Genomic DNA, 24,754 nt, shown 5'->3' on the forward strand with positions numbered 1-24,754 from the left:
GGGATTTTCACACAGAGGAGGGTAGTGTGTCAACTCCCTGCCAACAGTCCCAGTCACATTCGGTGCCTCCTGCATTTCTGCCACGGAGGAATTTTGGGCCATTCCTGTGGAAAACACAGATGTTTGGATAAATTTTCCTACAGTGTGACACCATCTTTTTTTAGATTAAATTCACAGACAGATGCTCTGACATTTAACGAAAGATGTTTCTGGAATAATTCAGAGGTCCTTGTTTCATCGAACTCCACCCTTGTCACGATGCTGCAAAACAGGCCCAAACCATGATACCACCACCTCGCAGGCTATTGCACACCTTGCCCTTTGAAACAGCTTTGTTGACAGACCACTCCTGGGATGCTAGCATTGGAAAATAAATTGAATTCATGTATACACAATCAGTTTTTGTTTTTGTAACATTAGATAATTGTCCTTAATAAAACCAACAATACATTTATCTCATTTGTTTAATTGGGTTCTGTTTATCTGCTGAAAGAACATGGCTGAAATTCGAATGTCGTTTTAGGTCAAATTCAAGCTGAAACGAAGAAAATCCTCAAATGTTTACAAACTTTCAAGCACCACTTTTATCCCGCATAATGACATGATTTGTGCTGGGGGTCAGAGCTAGCATGAAGTTATTGTATCACACGTAGCAGCATTAGTGTGTATAAACTAATATATATTTAACTCTATACTGTAAGTAATGTGTGAAAACTATATCTTGATATTTACTCCCTGTCAAAGAAAGCAAAATAACACGTAAACAGCTTTGCTTTTTCATGTGAATCGACAACTTCAGAGAGCAACATCTGCAACATGCGGCCTGGGAGGTTTTCAGCGATTCATATTTTGTTTTTCTTTTGACGTTTTCAGGGGAACAGAAAAATAAACACTCGAGACCCAAGCAAATGTTGTAGAGCTTTGTATTTACAGTAAGTAGTATGCTCAAAGTCCATTTGGATATTCACCACATTTTTAGATAATTCAAAATGGCATGCTCTGGTGGAGCGTTCCTTTATTATTATTTTTTTTTCCACATTCATGTTGAGAGACTGAAATCAAATAGAGAGAAAAATACAAAGACAGATCCCTTCTCCTCTCTGCGTGAAAGTCTCTTGAGAGTGAGCGGGAGAGAGAGAAGGACAAAGAGCCTTTCTGCTAAATTCAACAGGCTGGTACGAAAGCACAGTGATTAAACACGGAGGCGGCTGAGCTGTTCCCAGAGCAGCCACTTCGTGAGCGGAAGCAGAGCACGACATATCAACTACTCAACTGTACACAACTGATCAGATTCTGCAATAGGAGCAATATTAACCAGGATGCGTTTGCATTCATTTGTCATTTTACACTTTGATTACAGACATGAACGCACACATCACTGTGAGCACGGTCTTTACATCCAAAAACAGTTCAAGATTTTTTTTTTTTAAAGGGAAATAGTGTCAAATGATAATGGTTTCAAAGTAAGAAAACATATACCCCAGTGGCACATTAGGATAATACCGCGAGCAGTATTTGGAGGTTTAAACTTTTCAACTATTTGGATGAAAACAGAAGTGTCTGATCACACAGAGGTGTTTGGTTAGCTTCATGTTCACGTCCCTGCAGATCCCTGAGAACTGGTCATAAAGCAACAACCCCCCGACGCCCTCCTGTGGCCGTGGAGGACTCCGCAGCCACGTCAAATTGAACTCTTCAAATAAAACAGCAATTACAAAGTCGACAACTATTAGATACTGTATTTCTTCATCAGACAATGAGATAGCTTTAAATCCAGTCTTATGATACATTTACACATTTCAGCGAGTGGTATTCTTACAAAAATCATAATATATAATAGGAAAATAAATATTCCAATACATAAGTGCAGTGCACCGGCCCTCCCTGCAACCACAGCCGTGACTGATGCAAGTTCTCCTTTTTGGATTTCACATCCGCACACTACAAAGCAAAAACACAACACTGACTGTCATACTGTTGGAAGTTTCGACGCTGTGAGCCGTTGCAGCAAATACCACAGCGAATTTACAAGAGCTGTACGAACAAAGAGAAGTTCAGAGTGCAGGTGATGTCACAATTATTTACCACAGCTTTAAGCTCATATTTCACTTGCAGAACAAGACTCCACGCAATAGTTCCAGGCAGATATTTACACAAGGCATACAGCTGAACGTCCCTATCAGAGTCAAAACTGATAGCAGTTTCAATTACGATTTTCCTTTTGTGTGGCACCTCACACAGCAGCTGCTTGTCCGACAACCGTCATCTCCACAATTACAACTTCAGGTGATCCCCCCCCCCCCCCTCTGTGCTTCCAGGTTCTGTAGGACAGTGGGAAGGGAAGCAAGGGAGGGGGGGTGCGGCGCTGAGCCATGCTAAATGGAGCCAAGCCAGCACTCCTCAAATTCCTCCCGTGTTTGACAGAAACATATGGGAGGTGGCGGGATGGGCAAACTGGGCAACGACGTTGAATCACGAGGCCTGAGGTGGATTTTTCTTTCCCCCTCGTTTCAAAGCTCCGTGGTCTCCCAGCTCACCTCCCGCGGAACCTGGCGTCATTTAGTCCCAGTGTGGATGACGGTAACGGTGGATGGTCGTGGACGAGAGGGCTCAGCCGCCGCCGCCGCCGCCGGGTCCTCCCGCGTGACAGGAGCGGCGGCATCAGCGTCCTGATCGTACACTTTAACAGCAGATGGCAGAGGAGCTATGGGGGGACCTGTAAGAGAAAGATAAAAAAAAAGCTTCTCATAAAGGCAAAGAGACCCTAAAGATGGAGGAGAGCTTAGCTAACTGTGAAAGGCTGCGCGGACAAATGGTTAAACAATTAAAACATTTCTTAACATAAAATTAGAAAGCGTTCGAATTAGAAATTCATCATTTAAAGCCGCTCTCGCATACGAGGTGTGTGACATTAATGGATTCATCCACCTGCTAAAGTCATTAAAGTCATTCAGCCATTGACACACACACACACACACACACACACACACAAGTCACTTCTCCATTTATGCTCCTCCCTCCTCATTCAGACATCACTCTGGATGATAAATCAATTGCGTTACAAGACGACAGCTTTTATAGAGTTACAGTTTTCTCCCAACATGCCAAATCACCAGAGCAATTCATACTAAGCGTGCCAAATGCAAACTGGTTGTGTAAAACACAGGAGCCGTAGATGGAAGTGGCCTGAAAATACCCCAAAAACTTTTTCTAGATTTGTAGGTTTATTGAACGGTCAGTATCAGTGTTTTACTCGGGACGGTTTCATTTCATTACCGTTACAGCTTAGCTGTTTTCAACAAGAAAATCCTGATCTTTTGATTCACCTGAAGAAACCATCTGCAGCGTCACTGCTGTGACCAAAGTGCACGGCATGGAAATTTAGATATATAGAGCTGAACAGATAGAGCTGTTAGTAGATGGGTAACTATCGGAGATGTGGTGTCTTCAACATTTGAGAGACCATAGCTTAAACCAAATGCTTCCAGAAAAAGTGGCCAACTAGCCTAACGGACAGGACAGCAGAGTAAAAGCTCATCAGAGCTCTGCAATAAATGTTGGACACATTTGTGATGGTTGAGCATCTGAAGTGTCACTTACAGTCCTGCAGGGAGAGCGGGGCGCAGTCCACAGACTGGCTCTTGGCCGGAGCTCGGCTCTGAGGGCTCGGCACAGAGTTGCTGCTTTGGATGCTGCTGCCAAAGCTGGTGCCCAGCTGCAGGCGCCTCATGTGGCGGATCACAGCTGTTGCATTAAATGCTTGCTGTGCAGAGAAGGGAACAGACAAATTGCTGGAGAAAAGCAAACCACGGCATGTTTTCTGCCATTATAACTCCTATTAAAAAAACAAGACAAAAACAGAGTGCTGTGTGTGTGTTTTTGTTACAGTCTGTCGACCTCGAACACGTGCTCACCCTCCATTTGCTTTTGGCAAAGTTTTTCCGCATCTGCCGGCTGACTGACTCATGTATGTTCTTGCAGAGAGCCGTGTCTCCAGCAATCCTGAAAAAAGAAAAAGTCAAAGTAACCAGTCACGCAAACCAAAACAGCATTACCCAGATGATTTATGTTTGCATCAGCCACACCTGAGGAATCATCCTCATGCTGTTTTCCTATTTGGTCCCATCAATTACATTTACTCTGCGACACCGCCGATTGATGGGCTGCTGTTTCCGCAGGAGTTATTGTCACATTCATCATAATATCTCTTTATGAAACCATGACGGTGAAAGTCATTTCTCTCCGCTTTGACACCCGTTACTGATGTCAGTATGAGATGAACCACCTGCTCGCGACCCAAAATGCCCATTACTGCCAAACAGACTCGCTGCCACCTCAGCTGGAGACAGCAACCCACGCCAGCGCGCTCTCATTAGCGCTGACGCAGACCATGGAAGACGTCCCGATTGTTCGTTAAATCTTCCAGATTCTTCAAGGATCCTTCAGCAGATCAGCCGCTAATTGGCAGACATTTATTCAGCATATTTTTCTCTGAGGGCTGGCAGTGCCCAGCAGAGGTGGGCTCGGGGCTCGGAGCCATGGTGACAGCTGACAGTGGGAGGACAAGCTCTCCATGACAAATGCGTAAGCCTGTCAACCTGCGTCACACTGCTGTGTAATCGCAGCGCAGTGTGTGGTTCCCTGTGATTGTCTGCTTGTGGCGCAGTGTGGCGGTGAGTTCCTCACCAGGGGTGCTGCAGAGCCTGATCACATATGAATCTCTTCTCGGGGTCCTTCTCCATTAGGCAGTTGATGAAGTCTTTGGCTGAGGAGGAAAATGAAAAAGTCAAGAGCATACCCAGCTGAGAATATGATATACACTCTGCAGCCCTGCAAAGATTCAAATTTTCCTCCAAGGCTTTACTTCACGCAGCCCTGCAGAGCTGGCGGTTCCCAAGCCAATTTTTTTCCTTTTTTTTTTTGATAATTACATTGAGAGACTTAATCTTTACTTTCTTTTTAAAGGAGAAACAAAAATGTTGTGTTGAGATGATAAGTAGAGGCAGATTGCCAAAATAATCTTCTAAAAAAGCTTTCTCATTTTCTGTTGAATGCCGGCCAACAATCTACAGCACACAGAGTGAAACAGCGAGCAAAGCAAGTTGACGGGACTGACAACTGAAACACTTTGCTGCCCACAAACAACACAGTTAAAGTAAATAAATAATACCCAACAATGATTGTTGATTCTGTCATATGAAGACATTAAAGTCAAACGTCTTGTGTCAGTTTGCTGGTGTATTACAGTCAAACATTTCCACAGAATCTCTGGAACGTCTCCCACTGGAACTGAGAACTGACTTTAATGCAAATTCTGTTTATTGTGTCTCATCTGTGCCCATTTATTTATCTTTGTTCCGTTTGAACTTTGTATCTGCTGCTGTAGAGCACTTTCTGGCGTCTGCTGTCCCCAAAGGTGCCACAAAAGCAAACTTCCCTTTAATCTTCCGAATATTTCAGAAATCTGAAAATATGGTCCAAGATGGAGAAGGTAGAATTGATTGCATTTTTACTTCGAGGACCAAAGTCCACGTAAAAAAGAAAGAAAAAAAAAAAAGTCCCATTCCACTTCACTGGGACTCAACAGGAAATGTTGCTCTGATAAAAAAAACTGACATTGGACAAATTATTAAAATATGTGTAAACCTAAGCAGGAAAAACAAAAAACTCAAATATAACATGAAAATAAATAGAATTAGGTTTTTCATTCATTCATCTTATTGTCTGTTGGGGATCCTTTTCACCAAGTTTCATGGTGCCCTCCAGAGTGCTCTGGAGCCACCGCTGCCTTTGAGTTAGAGGTTTAATGCTTGTTGACCAGTTCTTCAACGAATGTGATTCTGTAGGTTTCCATGACTCAAGCAAGGTTTCAAATGTGTTAATTGCAGCCAACTGGAGTTTGCTTTGACATTCAAAAACAGGAAGTGAGGTCATATGTCAGCAATTTGGAGTTCTGGTCGAAAAAAGCACAAAACATTGAGCCACAATAAGCAGTAAAGTCTGCTCTTCCCCATTACTGCTGATAGGTTTGCTTTAAACAAATCATTCTTGTGGGCAATTTCAAGCTAAAGCGTGCAAACACCTTGTGGGATTTCATAGGTTACAAAAATCCTCACCAGAACTGGCAAAGACTATCTTCAAAGAAAGAAAGAAAGAAACTTCCCCCCCCCCCAACTTAAAGGCTCTGAACACAACTTTGTTAGCTTCCAGAGATTTATTTGTGATCTAATCAATCTGCAGAGTACAAAACTCTTTATTTCAACACTGTTTAAGAACAAACACGCATACACACACACACACACACTATGTCATAGCTCACCGGAGTCTGATATGTCATCCCAATATGGAGCGTCAAACTCGTAGTCCGCCTTGAGAATCTGCTCAAAGAGCTTTGAATCGTTCTCGTCATAGAAAGGAGGGTAGCCGCAAAGCCTGCGAAGATGAAGTTGAATGATTACACAACGGGCCGTGTGAAAGTCGTTATCCTGATGATGTTAGAAACTTTAACCATAATCTAAAAGGATTTGCCGGGAGCTAATCTTATTTACAGGCAGGTTTGATTTTTCCTATAGCATGCCACCGGAGACAGCTCCGAGGGATTATCAAGGACACTAAGAGGGGCAGAAAATAGCACAAAAGCAATCCATTTTCATATGATATGAGAGAAAATGGGCACGTGAACTGCAGATAAAAATCATAAATCCACGCTGTGCACTTGGGGCGTGCTTTGGATTATAAAACGGTCACAAGTCCTGCAGGCAGACGACTCATTTATGAGGGTAAAAGAAAAAAAACTTTGTAATTCGTAACACGTAACAAATGCATAACAAAACCAGTTGTTCTCTTTTTGCTAGCGAGTGACACCACATTGCTTAATTAGGTTGGCGGCTTTATCCAACAGTTGCCTTACAGGCTCTTTATTATTGGAACAGCAGCTATTGGCATCCGCCAGGCTACAGTCTTGACCCTGCAGTGTTTCCACTAATGAATGGGACTTAATCTGCAACCTGGATGGGATTTTGCAATTCATGTTTGAATGTTTTAGACCGTGTTCAATTGGTCTTGAAGATAATGCATGTAGATACGAGAGGAGACATGTTGCTTATTTTATTGATGTTGTCTTAGCTGCACATTCAAGCTTTGTTCGTCCGTCAGTCTACAACCACTCCGGCCTACAGGCAAATATCTAAACAACTGCTGGACTGACTCAAGTGAAATATGGAGCCGAGCGACAGCATATTGACCGGAGAGAGCCTCACAACTTTAATCATGTCTGTATTTTTCATTTGGCACCACTGTCAGGCCCGGTGTTTGATTTCAATTTGCAAGTTTTCATCGAGCCGTTGGCATGGTTGATATTTTTGCTCTTTTTCCAGGTCAAGAAAGATGTTTTTCCTTTTTTTTCCTGATGGGAAGAAAGATTTGCCTATTTAACTAGAGACTATATAACAAAAAGTGAAGTAAGGGTTGGTGAATTATAAGTACTTACAGGATATAAGCGATGACCCCAATGGACCAGCAGTCCACTGCTTTACTGTAGGGCTTTTGTGCTAAAACCTCAGGGGCTGAAACAATGACATTTTGGTTTTTTTAATGATCAGAAAAAAATAACAAAGCAAACCATTTTCCACTTTTCACCATGACTTGGAAGCCAGAGAAGCATGTGAATATTTGGTGGACTGCCTGCAGCAGATGGCTAAGGTTAACCACCTGTGGCTACAGACAGATTAAACTATGTCGTGTTTAGCCAACTAGAGCATCCAATTATCTCTGAGTAACTTTCCACCAAAGTCGAAGCGCAGGCGGCATCCTCACCCACGTATCCAGGAGTCCCACAGGCCGTGGCCATCACGCCACCTGTCCCTTCCATCTTTGACAGGCCAAAGTCACTGATCATGATCTTTGAGTCATCATGAGGACTGAAGTAAAGCAGGTTCTCAGGCTGAAAGTTAAAAAGGAAAAAAAAGGATGAGTCAAAACATCTGTTTGTGATTGTTGTTCGTAAGATTGTGTGTGTGTGTGTGTGTGTCTATGTGAGTGTGCGTGTGTGTGTGTGTGTGTGTGTGTGTGTGTGTGTGTGTGAACTTGTGGCCTGGACCGTAAAATGTCAGACAATGGATTTGTCTTTCAACAGCTTTCTTGGCTCAGCCATGAGGCTTCAGCAGTTTACAGAGAAGGGAAATCCCTGACATTTAACCTCTTTGGGTGATTACTACCGAATATGGCAGCACCCACGCAGGTTAAGTATCAAGGATTTGCCCTCTCTTGTTGACTGAAGAGGAGAAAGTTTTTCAGCAACAAATGCATGTTTGACTATGTGTGAATATTCAATTCTGTCGTACCTTTAAGTCTCTGTGCACTATTCCCATGGAGTGTAGATAGTTGACTGCATCCAAAACTTGCCGAATGAGCCGACTGGCATCCATCTCTGTGTAGAAACCCTTTTCTACGATGCGGTCAAACAGCTCACCTCCAGACACCCTGCAAGCATTAAGACAAGCTGATAAAATTCTAATAGAGGTTTATCTGAGATGCACTTACACAAAGCGACAACAAAGCAGCAGGCTGTGCCTCCACTAAATCTTAACTCTTTGCTGGAGATTGTGTGAGGACTGACTGGAAAAAAGCGTATTTAACATGAGTGTGGAATATATTGTGCAGAAAACTTGAATGGGCTTGAAAATGTTCTAAAATACACTGTAAAGCTTCTTTCCCCCTTCAAGAAAAGAGAAAGGTTTGACTAAAGCATTTTTGAGTTTCGTGCCTGCACTCAATCACAGAAACAACAACAAAGTCCCCCCCGAGTTCGGCATTTTACTTCTGGCTGTTTAAACCAAGAACAGCCTGTATTTAAGTTGTGAAAGCATCCACCTCTTTCCAAGAACTTTTCCTTAAAGTTCTAAAAATAAATAAATAAATGAATAAATAAAGAATGTACATTTCCACATAATGTGCATTCTATTTCCAATTGGTTTCTTAAGAATAAGTCAGTTTCTTTTTAAATCGTACTTCTGGTCTGTATTCACTCTTGTTTTTCTGAAGCACCAAGTCTTAACAAAATAAACATACTAATCATTTTAAGAGCTCAAAATAAGGCAATTATTTTTCTCTTACATTTCTCTTTGCGGAAGGCCTTTTATTGAATTCACTTTGACGCAGTGTCGTGACATTAGTCAGTTCTTCCTAAATGTCATTCTTCCAAAGAGTGTTCCTACATCTTTGAAATGTCATCATGACATCATATAGTTAAGCAATGTTTGGCACTAATGCACCAGCCATTCTCAACGACTTTCAACTACAAAAAGGCAAAATACACAATACATGACTCATTAAGTTTAGCAAGTGTAAGTTTATGTCTGCCTTTACAAATGATTACCGTTTATATAAGAGACTTCGAGGCAACATTAAGCACCTTTCAGAGATACGGAGAGGGCAGATAATTGCTGGCGAAATTGCTGGTGCATTAGTCACAAACACTGTGAAATGATGTGGGCAGGTCAAAGGTATCGAATTATGACGACATATTCTATTCACAGGAAAACGGTATAGAAGCTGCAGCTAAGCATACCCCTTAACTAACAGCGAGTGAAAAAAGCATTCGACAAAAATACTCGTCACATGACCAGATGAAGAAAAACACAATATTTTTTTCAAATACACAGCTGAGCTTGGTTAGCACAAAAAGAGATGTGAAACCACAAAAGCCCACACGTAGTTCTTATTTGTTTCAAGATATGTCCCTCAGCTATACAGCATGGCTCTGTCCTGTTAGAATATAATCAAAGCTAATGCTAACTGGCCTGTTTAAAGACTTAACAGGCGACCCAGTTTAGGGAGCGTATGCTGAACTATTGTTTGGCTCAGAGTTTCTGCTAGTAACGATGACAACAAGATGGTAGCATGAAAACAACAATCTTACTTGAAGATGCTACATTTATTTGCCATTTGTCACTTTCTATTGTAATAAAAACACATGTCAATATTCCTTGTGTCTGGTGTAAAACAGAGAGTTCCTTAATTTTCAAGTCATGCTAAGCTAATTTGAATCCTGGGCTCCCTGTCATGTTTACATAACAAACATGAGAATATTGTCAATATTCTCATGTTTATAGTATAGCGTTTCCCTAAAAATATCAAAAATGTATAAAGTGGAAATGGGTAACGATTTTTGCCGCATTCCCACTGTAGGAACCTTTGGCAGTTCCTATAACCTTTTCAGGAATGGGGCTGTTTTTTCCCGCATTCGGACATACAGGAACTCGGGACCACGGCCCTCAGTTCCTATAACCATTTTAGCTCCTTCTCCGAGGCTGGTTCTTTTCAGGTTTCTATAGGAACACATCTGACTTAGGTGTTTGGTGGTCGGTAGCTACTCCCCTCGTCATGCTGTCACGGCTAAAATGTTTACTCATATGACACGGACACAACCGGCACGTGTTTAATAAGTTAAACTTACACGTTGTCTCCTTTGTCTGCGGCGCTCTGCTCTCCTTCCTTCATGAAACGAAGAAGTATGGCCTGCGCTCGATCCCGACTCTCTCTGTGAGCTCTTCCAGCCACGATGTTAGACGCCCGATGTGATCGTCCATGATTAATATCACCATCATGTAGACCATGAACACGGTGGCCTCCTCGCTCTCCATGTTAGCTTCTTGGTGATGTTTTTTTCTTCTCTCCTTACTTTTTACAGGTTTTGTTTTGTTTTATTTTTTTGTTGAGTGTGGCGCTAAAGTAACACGTCACTGTCGCAGACGGTTGCGGCGCATCAGTCCCTATCAGGGTCCCGACTCATGTGCGAATGCAGACTGAAACAGTTCCGCTGGGGAAGGACAGCTATCAGAACGAAATTCGAGGAGGACCGTTCTTAGAACTGCTCTGTCTGAACGCGGCTATTGATTGCATTATTTATCCTCACTACACACATTATGCTGCTGTTCAAATGAGGACGGTGTCCTCTTTAGAGCATCGCTGCATTCACTCTGGCAAAGTTGCCTCAAGGACACTCGCTCAGGCTCGGAACACAACACATTATCGAAACTCAAGGCCAAATGGGAGGCCAAGAGCTGACCTAAACAGACAGCATGGGGGGGTTGATGTACTTACAGCTGCATTATGAGGTACAGGTGATTCGAGCTCTCGTAGATGTCCTCCAGAGCCACTATATTCTCATGCTTTATCCTGAGGGGGAAGAAAAGAAAATTTGCTTTGTTTGGTGCCAGCTTCTATTCACTTCATCACGAAACAAATATGTGGCGCAGTTAGCCTTCTGACAACATGATGAAACAATGCTCTGCCAACTGAAGGCAGATCTGTGCTTTTATTTTTCATTTTTTGTTGTTCCTCTATGATTGAGAGGGGAAACGACTCTTAGAGGATGCTGATCAATGAGTGATGAAGTGGTAAACCCTGAGGGAAATACTCTATGATGGATCAAGATATCAGGAGTCTTGATCCATTACCCAAGGTAAGGTCATGTGACAAGATGTCTTTTAAAGGGCTGGTGTTTGGTAGAAAAGGTAGAAGTGGAGGAGGAGGAGGAGGAGGAGGAGGAGGAGGAGGAGGAGGAGGAGGAGGAGGAGCTCTCAAAAGATTAAACCTTCACAACTTTGTTCTTTTCCAAGTGTGGAATGAAAATGACTTTGCAGTTTGAGGACAACTATAGAGCATAAAGAGAGGGAGAAAACCAAATGAGAAACCATGAAAGAGAAAAAAAATGGAATTTGTCAAAGGATAGCAACTGTAACCAGGCAACTACACCCAACCACTGCAATGCTGACTTTTAGAGTGACTGATAACTGAGCTTCTCTGGGAATTTTCCCATCAGGCCCTGGGGGAGGATGGAGAGTCACCTGGTGTCAGTCCAATCCTATCATACCCTGTGTAACAGCGTGCGTGTGTGTGTGTGTGCAGGTTGATAGATGGGATTCGACGAGGCGGTCACTTAAGCCTGTCAATGACTGTTAAATAAACTGGCACTACATAAACCAGCCAAGAGTGGTGAGAGCAGAAGAAAGCACAAGCTTCCCAGAGGATAATGCAAGACGGTGACCCTTTCTAAAAGTGCTGCTCTCCCTCTGCATGGTTCAGTCATGCGGTACATACTTCCTGAGGACAGCGATTTCGTTTTCGATACTCGTCTCCTTCCCCTTGAGCGCTTTTTTGGGAATGCACTTGATGGCCACCATCTTCCCTGTGGCCTTCTCCCGCGCCATCACCACTTCAGAAAACGCACCGCTGCAAGAAAGAAAAAAAAGAAAAAAAGAAACATATTAGTCCTGCTTTATATGAGCTCAGACAATATTGACACATCGTCAGTGAGTAGAGAGAGGACGCTCAGAAGAAGACAGGCTAGAGTACACAAACAGCATATTGTGAATATTTACTGAGAACTGGCAAAGTCCATGACTGTGGTCAACAGCCTTCTGTGCAGACGTACGCTTGGAGCTTGTGCGCAGCCAAAAGCACTGCAAACACTTTTAAAACCTCTAAAAAACACCCATTTAGGAGAGCTGATAGTGCCCTTTTCCTCTGCCATCTGCCTCCATGCTAAACAAATACGGAATTAAGGGAGTATTAGCTCAAGCAATCTGCATCTGTTGCTATGATACCACGTAGATAATAAATCTTGCTGAACAGGCAGAGTGATTGCCTTCCCCCCCTACTTGTTTTCATTACTCACTCTTTTCCTTTCATGCATCTTCAGGATGGCTTGATGTCATCCTTAAAAGAACCGATTATCTGAGGCTTTCTGGGTCATGTTCACCAAACACAAGCAGCTAATATGATCTAAAGGCCTACAATAATCCACGATTGACAGATGAACTGTGGAGGAGGAAATGATCAAATAAAAAAAATGTATAAAGAAGCTCCTTCCTCCTTGTTTATTTGAATTTCGAACAGCTGATAAAAGGCTTTCTTCTGTGCAATGCAAGGTACTCTGATCAGCCCCAACATTAAAATCATTGACAGTTGAAATGAAGTCATTCTCTGAGTTAATATGCTGGAGGCAGAAAACAAGCAAGCGTATGGATCAAACTGTAATAGACAGATGTTTTGTGGAGTGAAAACCGATGAATCTGTGGGCCACAGTCACGTTGCTCCAATCTAACAGAAGAGGTACTGTAGCATAGGTCACTGAAAGGAGAAAACAGCCTGTGCATCAAACTGCAGACCAGTCAGATCTACCACACTGAGCCTTGTCCTTTGCTCAAAGCAGCTTCAGCGGGAACATGAGCATCACAGCAGGATCATGGAGCAAAAGAGGGTGACCTGGTCTGAAAAGTCATGCCTTCTTTTACATCATGCCTGCAAGGTGTGAGCGACAGTTACATGGGGAAGAAATGGAAGGAGGGCCGCACCATGGGAGTAATGCTCTGTGGGGAAAGCTTGATGTTTGGCGTTAATGTGGATGTTGTGTGCTTTAAAGTGTACGAACAGGGATTTTAGAAGAAAGACTAAGGAAGCACCAGCGATAGTGGTTAGAGGAGAGCAAGCACAGCGTGGGAGAGGATGTGGCACCTCTGAATTCTGTAAGGTCACCTGACCCATGACCATTTACACTAAGAAGGAAGCCAACTGCTCTTCCCTTGCCGGCATATATATCCCCCTCTTTTCGGATTAGTGCTGGAGGAAGACGGTCAGACTATCTGACACCACAACAGGAAGGGCTCCCAGGATGACAGCTCTTTCCAGGCCTCATGACCCTATCATCGTGTGAAAATCCCTCCTTACTAAAACGTAAAGAGTATTCATTACTACAAAGTCTGTTAGGATGGATGAGTTCATATGTTTCATGAAATAATACAACGCTTCACTTTAAACTTTTCATAGCCCTAATCATTGAATTCTGTTTTTCATTCACGTTTTACAGATCGTCCCAACTTTTTAGCAGTTGGGGCTGTTCATAAACCCCTTTATGGCTGTGGTATTCACAAGTATTTTGAAAAACTGTGTTGACTTGGCCTCTATATTCCCCAGATCTCAGTCTGGTCCACGAAGTCCATGATGAGGCAGAGGATAAAGATCAGTGTCTCCATATAGCTTATAAATCCAGAAAATCCAAACATGGCAGCACGGCTCCTAAATTAGGTAAGTGCTGTAAAGTATTTTTCACTAAACTAGCACAACTCTGGTAAGTTCTCATATGGTAATCGGTTTCCTATCATCAGGCTCTAAACTCATCTCATTCGGCTGCTGCATGTCGTACCGTGGCCATCAAATCCATGCTAATCCCTCACGATCTCCATCACACGGAGGGGGAGGGTTAATCAGAGCCACGGCACGCAAACAGTGCACAGCACCTCCTGGCTCCAGGTGTGACGACGAGGGGAAACACTCACTGCAAATAGAACAATGTGGGCTTGGAGCGGAGGAGGGTTTGACCAAGATGAGGGCTTGACCTCATTCTGACATACGGGGGGGGGGGGAAATAATATCTAAATGCGATGAGGGAGCTGGTGCGCTACTTGCTGGCCTGTTACTGCACCATCTTCACACTGCAGCTTTTGGTGTGAACACAATGAGCATAATTCCTATTCAGAACATGCCGCACATTTCCACAGCTGTGTGGACGTTAGAAGTAGTGCAACAAAAAAAGATTTCCCCTCAGAGCGTGCTTTCTGCAGGTGGAGAGACATCATGCTGGAAACCACAGGAAACCTGCGAGCTCAGTGAGAGGGTGCGGCGGGTGAGAAGCAACATTTCGGTCCCCCAGCTCACCACACTTACAGGCAGCAACATCACTTCCTGTGAATGACAACATGACACAATCCACAGCCGTTATTTCCCTCACTTTGTCAAAGCATGAAGCCCGAGAAACTACGCTTCAAGTTCCCGAAGCATTCAAGCCATCGCGCCATCATTCACTAGAAAGAAAGGGTGCGAGAAAGATGCATATGGCAGTGCAACTGTCCGCACTGTGTGGAATGTAATTAAACATCAAAAGGGTTTTTAACGGTTGGTAATCAAGATAAGTAATATTTTATTAGTGTTTCCAACACCAGTGTGTTATTTCCATGTACAACACAACTAATTTAGCCATGACAATAATTGTTAGCAGCAGTGGAGGAGCACAAAGTGATAAAAGGACGCTCCATCTAAATTAGACCCTTTATTGGAGCTCATCTCAACGCATTATGCCTGATAAATGTGAGCAAGTCACTAAATGTTTCTGACCCGGTGTCACAGACAGCACAATCGAGACGGCGCACTCACTCAGCCGGATGAACAACAATTGCATCTTAAGTTTCTTCCAGAGTGGCAGAGCTCTGCGCCCGCAGCTCTTGGATGTCACTATGAGCCGCCGAGTGTGACAGCCTGCAGTCACACAACACCACCGCACAATGTGCAGATCACCACGCCAAGATGGCTGACTAATGCGAACGTGGGCTGCTCCGTGTGTGAAACCGGCGCCTGATGTTGCAGATGCAAAGTGAGCCACGTTATGAAGCAATCACCTCGAAAACGTTTCCCAAGGATGTGACCTCGGATGCTTGCTCTGAGCGATGGAAATGAAAAAAACGCACCGCGAATGAAACACCGAGAAAGTTTTCTGCTGGAGAGTGGGGGGGGGGGGCTGCTTTTATTCAGAGGCGGTGCATGTTGTATTGTGTGGCTGCTGAGCAGTCACGGAATCATCTTGTGTAAGATGCATTAAAGAGGCTAGTTATGCAACATGATGGAAAAGTCGGGACTTGATAATCCAGGTGGAGCTACCGGCAAAGTCACCCTGCAACAGTGCGGTGACATTCATGTTTATCCTCATCACTTATCACCATCAACTGAAGCATAACAATGCCTGGCCAGTAAACAGTTAAATCTTTGCGGTGCAGGGGCAGAGAGGGTGTGAAGCTTATTTAAAGAAACAGTTTAACAATGCAACCATAAGCTTGAGAGCTAGAAAAAACACCTGGGGATACATTTACTAGAGGAGGTATTCACAAGGTAACTATCATGAGCATCATGAGCCAAGTCTTTATACACGTTTGTGACTGCTAATAGTCAATCAGTCAACTGTGCCTTTGCTTAATCAGATACTAAACAAAGGTTTAGGTCTGATGACTTGCTCAAATATTCTACCGCTGTAATATTCATGATGCTGTTATAGTTTTCAAAACGGCTCATGCATGACAGTTTAATGGCATGAAGTATTAACATAAAGTTTGGTATTTTGCTCATGTTCATGACTGGTTGTGTTGTCTTGGTAAAGGTCATCTTGTCGTAACACATTTCAGATATTGTGAAAATGCACAACAGTGACACTGCGTTCATAAATGAATCCATGTTCATCGCAGTCGTCCCGTCGGTCCCTTCAGATCAAATGTTACACTGTCCACCAGTAAGACATGCCAGTCACAACATGCCCTGTGAAAATCTAATTCTATCATTTTTCCTTGGAAGTTTATTCAGCTCAATCTGATCTGATACTTGAGATCGGATCAGCTCATACCTAACCATTACAATGTGTCGGTGGTGACTTTCCAGCCTACTGGCTTCCTGTCCCTCGCAGGGCCTGCACCACGAAGAAGCATCAACATACGTGCGTTTATCTCCGTTACCAAACCTTAACAATCTGGTTAACAGTTCGGCTCCAAGCACGTTAAATGGGACACGTTTGGGTTTTTGCCACCAGATGACCAATCACAAACATGGATCTGGAGCTGAAACAAGAACAAAGACTTAATATAATGCTGGCTAAAAGGAACAGAGTTGGAGTAGAGAAATCAAGGAAGGGAAAGAGAATTAAATAAACAAATAAATGTGTGAATGTGTAAATTAACAGGCTTATAACATCACAGCTAATATCACTGGCAGATCAAGGCATGGGGATATATCATTTAAATTTTGAGTATTCTAGTGGCACGCAAGACTATTTTTAGCTCTATCATTTCAATGTTTTTTTTAAGTTTAGTTTATATAAAATTCAAAACAGTAAACAGACCTAATTCCTACTGCCATAACAACTAAAGCAATACATATAGAAAAATATGCGAGAATTAGATCATATTAAGGACATCTTTTATTGTCAAATAATTTTGATAAAACAAATTGAGATATCTTCCAAATTTACAAAGCTTCCATCATTCTTTACAAATCACCTTTGCTTTTTTGCACCTCCATTTTCTAAATTGACAGGTCATCAGGGTTTTTTTTTTTTTTTAAATCTTTTATCTAAAAGTATTTTTGTAACACTGAAAGCTCACAGTTAAATCTGAAATCACCTCACTAAGCCACAAATCCTGCTTAGCAATACCGACTCTTGGCCGCAAACACCACTGATCAGGTGCCGCTCAGTTAAATCAACTCCACTGATGGATCCACAGCGAAATACAGCAGCTCTCACAGTCCCAACTGGAGCTGGGAGCCATTATCATTATGCACACAGCGGGACCCTGGGCCACTTTTCTGGAATGCGCAGTTTGCCTTCATGCAGTTGATCAAACAGAGAATAATGGCCAGTTCACAGGCTGATAAGAGCGAATGCTGCTCATAAACTCCTAAAAATACAGGTCCCTGCCAAATATTCCCCTGGAGCTGTAGATAATCTTGTCTGAAGCAAACAAAACAGCCTGTCAGAGGGACTGAATCTTGAATTATACCAGTACGGATGATTACTTCCTCCTGTGCTCTGATATAGTGCAGTGTTGTATGCTTCAACTCTGAGTTCAAGGAATGGCACACCGAGGCTCTGCGGGCGTTCCCTACAGCCAGAGGACCATGAATACAAATGGAAACTCAGATAATTACTATGCATGAAACCTGTTTCCTTCAGCAATGTAGCTGGAAGATAGCAGTGGTTGGGAGTGGAAGTCCTCTTCAGAGAGAGCCACCCTTCCACCATCCTAGTTGCCTAGCTGCCATTTTCACAGCATTCGGGCGGTTTCCAAGGCCGCAATGCGAGCTGTGCTTCGGAGAATGATCAATGCACAAAGGCGACAGCAGTCACTTCAACGCATCACACAGGAGTAGGGCTTTGTCAGGGAAAAGCTCCCATTAATATCCGACTGTTTATTCATGACAATCAAACTCGGCAACAACTCAAAGAGTGGGAATTCAAAATCCATGACGGAGTGCATCGAACAAACACAAACAGATGCCATTGCTTTAAGTCCTCAGCCGTGCGTGAAGGAAGACATTCCTCTCAATTATCTCAAAGTAATAAGCCTTTCTTTGGCGAACTCTTTATTGACAAATACAACAAATAAAATAGGTGAAGTATTTAGCCCTTTCAGTTATGGAAAACAAAAAATTTTGGGTATGCCTGGTCAAATTTTGTTTAAGTAATGCCATTTTGACACCAAAATAACTGTTTAAACACACATTGAAATGATCCACTTAAATAAGTAGTAGCATGTTTGCCCTCAGTACTCTGTGGGCTACAGTGTACACAGACTTCGAGTTACTACTACCTCCCGAGCCTAAAAGCTACGACAACACGAGGAGATTGCATTACTCCACATCCCACAGGCTGTGGTGGAAACCAACATTTCTGCTGATCACAACTTTCTGAGATAATAAGCCTGGTTTATGATCCAAGACAGCGGGACTGAAAATGAGCTGCCGACCATCTTTGTGTCAGTTTCAGAGCCTTGATGTACATCATTGTGTCAGTAAATGTGTTTCTGTAGTAGGTAAAAAGTCAGGTGTGAATACTCTTACAGCACGGAGCAGGGCACCTTGAGTGGAAATTAACAACTGCATCGAGTTGTGTTCCTGGAACATCTGCCCTGCAGGACCCTTCATTTAACAGGGTTTCCACTTGAATGATAAATAAAGAATGTTGCATGGCAAAACAATATACCTGCAAAGTCATTATTCATATCATGTGTCCTCATGCATCAATTTACCAGTGATATTAGCTTTGAGTTTGTAAGCATATCGACTTACACATTCACACGTTCATTTTCTTTGTTTTTGCCATTTCCTTTTCTCCTTTCTCTTCCCTTTTATCTGCTCCAACTCTATTCCTTTTAGTCTTGATTGTGCTCATTTGTTTTCATCAATAAAAGAAAGACACTGGTAGTTAATTAGCTATGGATCTTTAGAAATACTTTGCTTTGAAAAATACCAAATAGTCACATGGCGAGGAAAAAAAGAAAAAAGAAGCCTTCATAGAAAAAAGGTTGCTTTGACAATTGTTTCATAATCGCGTTGCAATCCTCTGAATCGTAATCGAATCACAAGGCGCCTTGACACTCCCGACCTTAGTGAAAATAGGTTTAAAGATGAAACATTCTTCCCGACATAATAGGCAACTATTATGTCCCTTCTTTCAAATATTTCAGAGCTCTATAAATACGCCCACTCCCCAAACCTCCTACCAACAATCAGAGGCCACAAGCTCCTCTTAGCAGCACGAAAGCACTCTGAAAAGCATTGTTACAAGAAGGTTTTAGGAGTAATTTCTGGTAGCCATTTCCTAAGTTCCCCATGTTATTAAGAAATGGCAATTCAGAGGAAGAGTGAGGTCATGTTTATGTGTTATGAGAAAATGTCTCACGGGGAAAGAAAGGCTGCTTAACTGCAACAGATTTATGTGGAGTGCTGGCGAAGTGTTCCTCTGTTCAGATACGCCCACACAAGTCATTTTATGTTTATTTTCAAAGCACCTCGATGGACGGGCATCAGAAATGAGTCGTAGCTACAAATGCTGTGATGATCACATCACCTCATTTTTATTCTATGTCAAAGCGTCTTTCTTCAGGAAATGAAAAATAAATAAACAAATGAATGAATGAGCCCTTCATAGAACACAATCAAACAACCCTTACAGGTTTTAAAAACAGGTTTCATGGACTGATAAAGTGAAAAGAGATTATTATTATTTTTTTTTTAATCAGAATTTCATGAAGAAAAAAAAAAGCTTATCCAACTCTAAAGCATGGCAGTGGCTCAATCATCCTATGGGCTTGTGTTGCAGCCAGTGGTAACAGTGAAATGTTCCCTGTGTACATTTACTCACTTCGCAGCAACAGAAATTAAAGCCAGAGGTGCCCAAACTTTGGCATCCCTCTTTATACTGTATCAGCATCCTGAGTGATTACCCATGAAACTGACCGGTGCATGTTACATGCAATTTCTTTGTAAACGTCATTATAAAACTACGGTTCAAATCATATTCCTATATTAAAACCACAATCCAAAAACTGCCTTGAATCATTGTTATTATTATTATTTTTTTCCAGCTGGAGGAAAAGTGGTATTGAAAGGCCAGTCTCAGGATCTCAAAACCTCCAAGTGGCAATCCTGCCTCAAGCCTTACATTCACAACACCCTACCTACTGGGATCTCTGAGCATGCTTGCAGCTGGGTTATTTAATTTGCTTCCTCAGAGTATCAGCAGCTTATGGGTCTGAAATTAGCCCCATGGCAAGACAAGGACTAGCATCAGTGGTAGAGATCTCATTAGCTCTACAGCAAGAAACACGTGGAACAAGTGCGGCCAAAGCATTAGTTACATGGCTTCCTGTTTGAAAACTCCTATCAATATCTAATCGGTTGACACACACACACACACACACACACACACACACACAGACACGGATAAAGACCAATTTCCAGCAGCTGTTCAGATCGGTTCTTCTCTTTGTACAACATTCACCTTATGTTCACTTTATCTAAATGTTTTAGGGACAACAAACAGCACAGTGAACTCATCTAAACAGCGTTAACCTAAAACAACTATCCCTCTCATATCAAAGTCAGAGAAGTGGGGCGATCATCCCTGCGTGTGGCATTAAATGTATACAGTTCACATAGGTAAAGGAAATGTGAAAACATTCTATTAATTATGATCAAACAATGTATGAATGGAGGGGTGGTCAGTTTTTAAAGCGGCTTGAAGCTGCGTCAATGAAAAAAACAACACGTTTGATTTTTTTTTTTTGAGTTGCCTGAGGTTTCGTTTGTCAAGTGAAATCTGCAAAGTGACTCAGACAAACGCAATAAAAAACAGGCAACCAAAGTACCTCAAAACCGTGCTTAACCACCAAGTGAGTAAAAATAATTAGCGCTTGTCCATGGGCAATGAATGAGCTTTCCTCAGCAGGAAGACACTGCAGAGGGATGAAGACACTCATGGAGAAAACTACAGCTGACAGGTGGAGCAAGAAGAAAAGGAGGAAGAGGAGGAAGAGGAGGAAGAGGAGGAGGATAATCTGTCTCATCCTTTGACCAACAGTCCTTCCTCTTCCATTTATAATCCTCAGGCAAAGCTGCAAGCTTGCTGGGCTTTTCTAGCCCAGGTGGCCTGTTGTGAACCCCGCTGTGCAGCAGCAAGCCACTCCCCGATTAAGACAAGGGAACAAGTCAACGGGCCTCAATTAAAGTCAGCCAAGACAAACACATTCGGTAACAATGTGTGACGCGAAGGCCGAGCAGTGAGAGAGAGGATATGTGCTCTGGGTTGCTGTGGGTGAGGGACGCGTGTTCCTCCAACCTGGCCATTGTGTGGACAGTAAATCACGATGATTCACTGGTGTTATTCACAGGCTCCTCACACATAAATGAAAGCCTTGGGGAAATCAGAGCTGCCTCCAGGTAGGAGTGTGTGCCTGATGGGTCAAACAGCTGAGGAGTGGAGTTTGCTTTATGAGTCACCAATCTGCATGAGGACTTTATGATGCTGCTGGTGCTCCTCAGAAGACAGCCGATCGAGCTGAACAAGATGAGACGACAGCGAGGAGAGTCAAGAAAATGCAGATTATACAACATTCTCGTGACAGACTGTCCCCCCCAGTCGAACTAAAGCGGTGACCAGCGGCCATTTTTTGTGCATCTCGACACCAGTTTCTTGAGCTAAATCAAAGAAAACAATCCTATTCCCGCAGGGAGACTCCTTTCTCTGCACAGGCCTTCACAACATTATACCTCTCAGCCAAGACAGAGCAAATGTGTCTTTGGGGGACCAAGTGTGCCACAACAAGGAAAGAGAGAGAGAGAGAGACAGAGAGAAAAAGAAGGAGAATTACACTATAAAATGTGTGATAGCACCTACAGCAGCATTACAAGACTGTCTGGGAGGGCACTACCATGTAACCTTTATTCAGGGGAACACTTCCAGGTTCTGCTGCAGAACTTCCTCAAAGAAGAAGAAGGAAAGACACGAAACCAGGCAGCCCTAACAGCAGACCAAAATAAACTCTGGAATTTGTCTGCTCTGTGCTCCAAGAGCAAGAGACTTAACTTCAGCCAAAGTGGTCCCTGAACTCCCCAGACAAGCCCGCTGCAGAGAGAGGTTCTCACAAGTGTTTACTGTAGCATCAAGTATCTGTGGCAGTGACAAGACTCCTCAGAGCCAGACCGTATGTTTCTCAGCTGTTTGTAGAGAACTGAGCACTCAAAAGTCATCGCAGATGGCGCCTGACTTTGCGGATTGAAATCGTGGTTATGTGGATGCAAATAGGCCCCGCCGTGCAAAGCAGGCACAGTTAGATAAATGGCTGCCTGGATCCAGTGTTGAACTGGAATAACAACAGGCTGCAGTAGTTTGTGAATGAACTGATACGGCGCGCGCGCGCGCGGGTGGGGGCATCGCGCGTCTGCCTTCACATATTGTTATCGTGTCTAGTGAATGATCAATTCTCCTCACTGCGTGATTAAGAGATGATGCTCCCGTATGTATTTCAAACGTCTGTTGCGGCGGGCGGTAAGTTTGACAGGCGCAGGGTGCGTCCAGCAGTTTAACAGATATTCAACAGCTGTCAGCCTGCTTCTCGTTTCCGTTCAAACGCAACAATGTGCCATTGTTTTTTCTTTCTTTTTTTCTGACGCTAAGGTGCACAACTGGCTGCAAAGTTTCTCGTCGCTCGCGAGGCTGCATTGTCTTGGTACTCACGTGCCGAGGACTTCCTTGAAGTCAAATATCTTCTTGATATCATCGACATGCTTTTTCCACGACCCGTCGCTGGACTCGCCGTTTTCTTTCGCCATTTCGCACAGGGGGTGGAGGGGGAGTTGGGGGGCGGGGGGGGATAAGGAGAGGCTGCTGGAGGAGCACCACAGTCTCACCCAGCCACAAAAAAAAATTTAAAAAAAAGAAAGAAACAAAGAAATCTAATGAAAATACAAAAGAAAGAAAGAGAGCAAAGTAGTGCACTCCTGTATGTTGCCGAGCTTCCTGTCTATCTGTCAGCGCTGTCTGTCTCGCAGGACTGAGCCCATGCATGCAGCCTGGCGAGCCCGGGAGGTTTGTCCTACCCCGAGAGGTTATTTGACTAATCTGTCTGACGTAGCGGATCCCAATCCTGAGCCTCCCCACTGTTCACATCACTGAACGGGGAAACACAGGCTCCCCCTCCCCTCCTCTTCTTCTTCCTCCTACTGCCCGGGCGGGATTCAGGCAGCTCCAGGCGGTGATGCTGTGAGCGGAGGTCGGGCTACTTGCAGCAGGAGGGTGACACTTGGCAGTCGAGCTGCTGTGCCATCGAGACACATCGACCGCCCTGTGGTTGTTATAGCAATAGGAGGAGTGGGAGGTTGCAGCTCCCGCCTTTCAATCTGACAGCACATGCAGCAGTTTGAGTGTTCGCATTGCACCAAACCACCGGCCCGCTGGAAACTCTGCACAGTCTCAGGAACTGTCCCTGCTGCAATGTGCGTCCACTGTTTGTTTGTTTTGTGTGTTTGTACGGTTGTTGTAGAGTAAATGCTCTCATTTAAATGTGGGTTTGAATTCCATGGTAAGGGTGTAGCTGGGAGTAGTAGGGCCCAATGAGCAGCAGGTAATTCTGCCCCTCCCTGACATTAATTCCCCATCCTTTCCACTATTACACAAAAACTGCCTTGGTGGAGATTTCCAAGTACCATTCTAGTTTATTCTACATTTCTATTCTTAAAGGTCCAGTGCGGGGCATAGTGACAACTACTGGCAGCAGTGGTATATTGCAGCCAAAGTAACTCCTTTTGGAACAGTGGGGTAACTTAGATCTTTGAAAAAGCCAGATTCTGATAACTTATTGAAATCAAATTCAGCGATAAACCGTCTTCCTAAGTACCTCTTTGCCAAAATTTCCCACTCGCAATCACAACTACGAGGTGAATATAAGTAGTTGAAATAAATAGCTCCACTTTACCACAGGTTTATTGGTTTATACATGCAGTGTAAACAGCCTAGTAGTACAGAATTCTATGTTTTTGGAAGAGCTTGCAGAGGCTCAAGGCTGTGGCTGCATGGTAGGTAAACTAGAGCCGTGCACAGGAACAATATTAAATTTCACATCGCAACCGGCCAATATCCAATTTCTCATGTTCATAATAAGCAAAAATTTAGGGAAAGGATTTAAGAAAGAGCAGAAGAAGCATCAAGATTTTCTATACGCATGGAGGCTAAGGGATAGGTTGGAGGTTTAGTTTGCTATAGTGAATGCACAAGTTTTTCCCTGAGCCTGCTCTGTCACATCAGGCAGTAACCAGCCCTTCACATCTAATTCTCAGCTTATAGTGTAGGAAAAAGCAACAATAGCTGCAATAAAATGCAAAATCCCCGCTGTAAAGCCAGTGCTTGGTTTGCGTGATCTGGACTACCTTATCTGGCAGTGTGAAAGCAGAGGCAAGGACCATTGGACCGTAATCTGAGCCTCTTTGTTCTGTGCTGTTGGAGCCGGGCAGGCAGACCAAGCCAGTTCCTCATTGGTCGAAGAAACAAAAAGCAAAATGAACTAAAGTCACAACACAAACTAAGCCGGTGATGAAAACTCTGGAGCAACAGAGGAATTACGTTTACAGAATGAAGTAGGCTAGATTTCTGTGCAGACCA

General features: G+C 43.3%; 1 protein-coding gene across 3 annotated transcripts; it reads right to left on the minus strand.

Moving 5' to 3' along the window:
- Window positions 1-909: 909 nt before the first annotated feature.
- Window positions 910-23,553, minus strand: camk1db (calcium/calmodulin-dependent protein kinase 1Db). 3 transcript variants are annotated; one of them, XM_075470188.1, is made up of 11 exons: window positions 22,835-23,553; window positions 12,103-12,234; window positions 11,104-11,178; window positions 8,343-8,481; window positions 7,816-7,942; window positions 7,490-7,565; window positions 6,320-6,432; window positions 4,687-4,765; window positions 3,915-4,002; window positions 3,601-3,763; window positions 910-2,716 (listed from the first exon to the last, which is right to left on the minus strand). In XM_075470188.1, exons 1-11 carry the CDS (start codon window positions 22,927-22,929, stop codon window positions 2,556-2,558), a joined length of 1,248 nt encoding a protein of 415 aa, XP_075326303.1. In that variant the 5' UTR covers window positions 22,930-23,553; the 3' UTR covers window positions 910-2,555. The 3 variants fall into 3 exon arrangements, with proteins under 3 accessions (XP_075326303.1, XP_075326305.1, XP_075326304.1); XM_075470190.1 differs by lacking the exon at window positions 22,835-23,553 and adding an exon at window positions 15,456-15,502; XM_075470189.1 differs by lacking the exon at window positions 22,835-23,553 and adding an exon at window positions 15,214-15,403.
- Between the last annotated feature and the right edge of the window lie 1,201 nt (window positions 23,554-24,754).

This window comes from Odontesthes bonariensis, chromosome 7 (genome assembly GCF_027942865.1).
Source record: "Odontesthes bonariensis isolate fOdoBon6 chromosome 7, fOdoBon6.hap1, whole genome shotgun sequence".
In the NCBI taxonomy this organism is placed as follows: domain Eukaryota; kingdom Metazoa; phylum Chordata; class Actinopteri; order Atheriniformes; family Atherinopsidae; genus Odontesthes; species Odontesthes bonariensis.

What these genes read in the sequence shown, in the direction of transcription:
- camk1db (XM_075470188.1), bottom strand. Translation starts at nt 22,929, where the DNA reads ATGGCGAAAGAAAACGGCGAGTCCAGCGACGGGTCGTGGAAAAAGCAT. An exon ending in GGGGTCATCGCTTATATCCT is followed by an intron (nt 6,433 to 7,489) that starts GTAAGTACTTAT and finishes TCATCTTCGCAG; the next exon opens with GCTTTGCGGCTACCCTCCTT. An exon ending in CAGGCTCTGCAGCACCCCTG is followed by an intron (nt 4,003 to 4,686) that starts GTGAGGAACTCA and finishes TTCTTTTTTCAG; the next exon opens with GATTGCTGGAGACACGGCTC.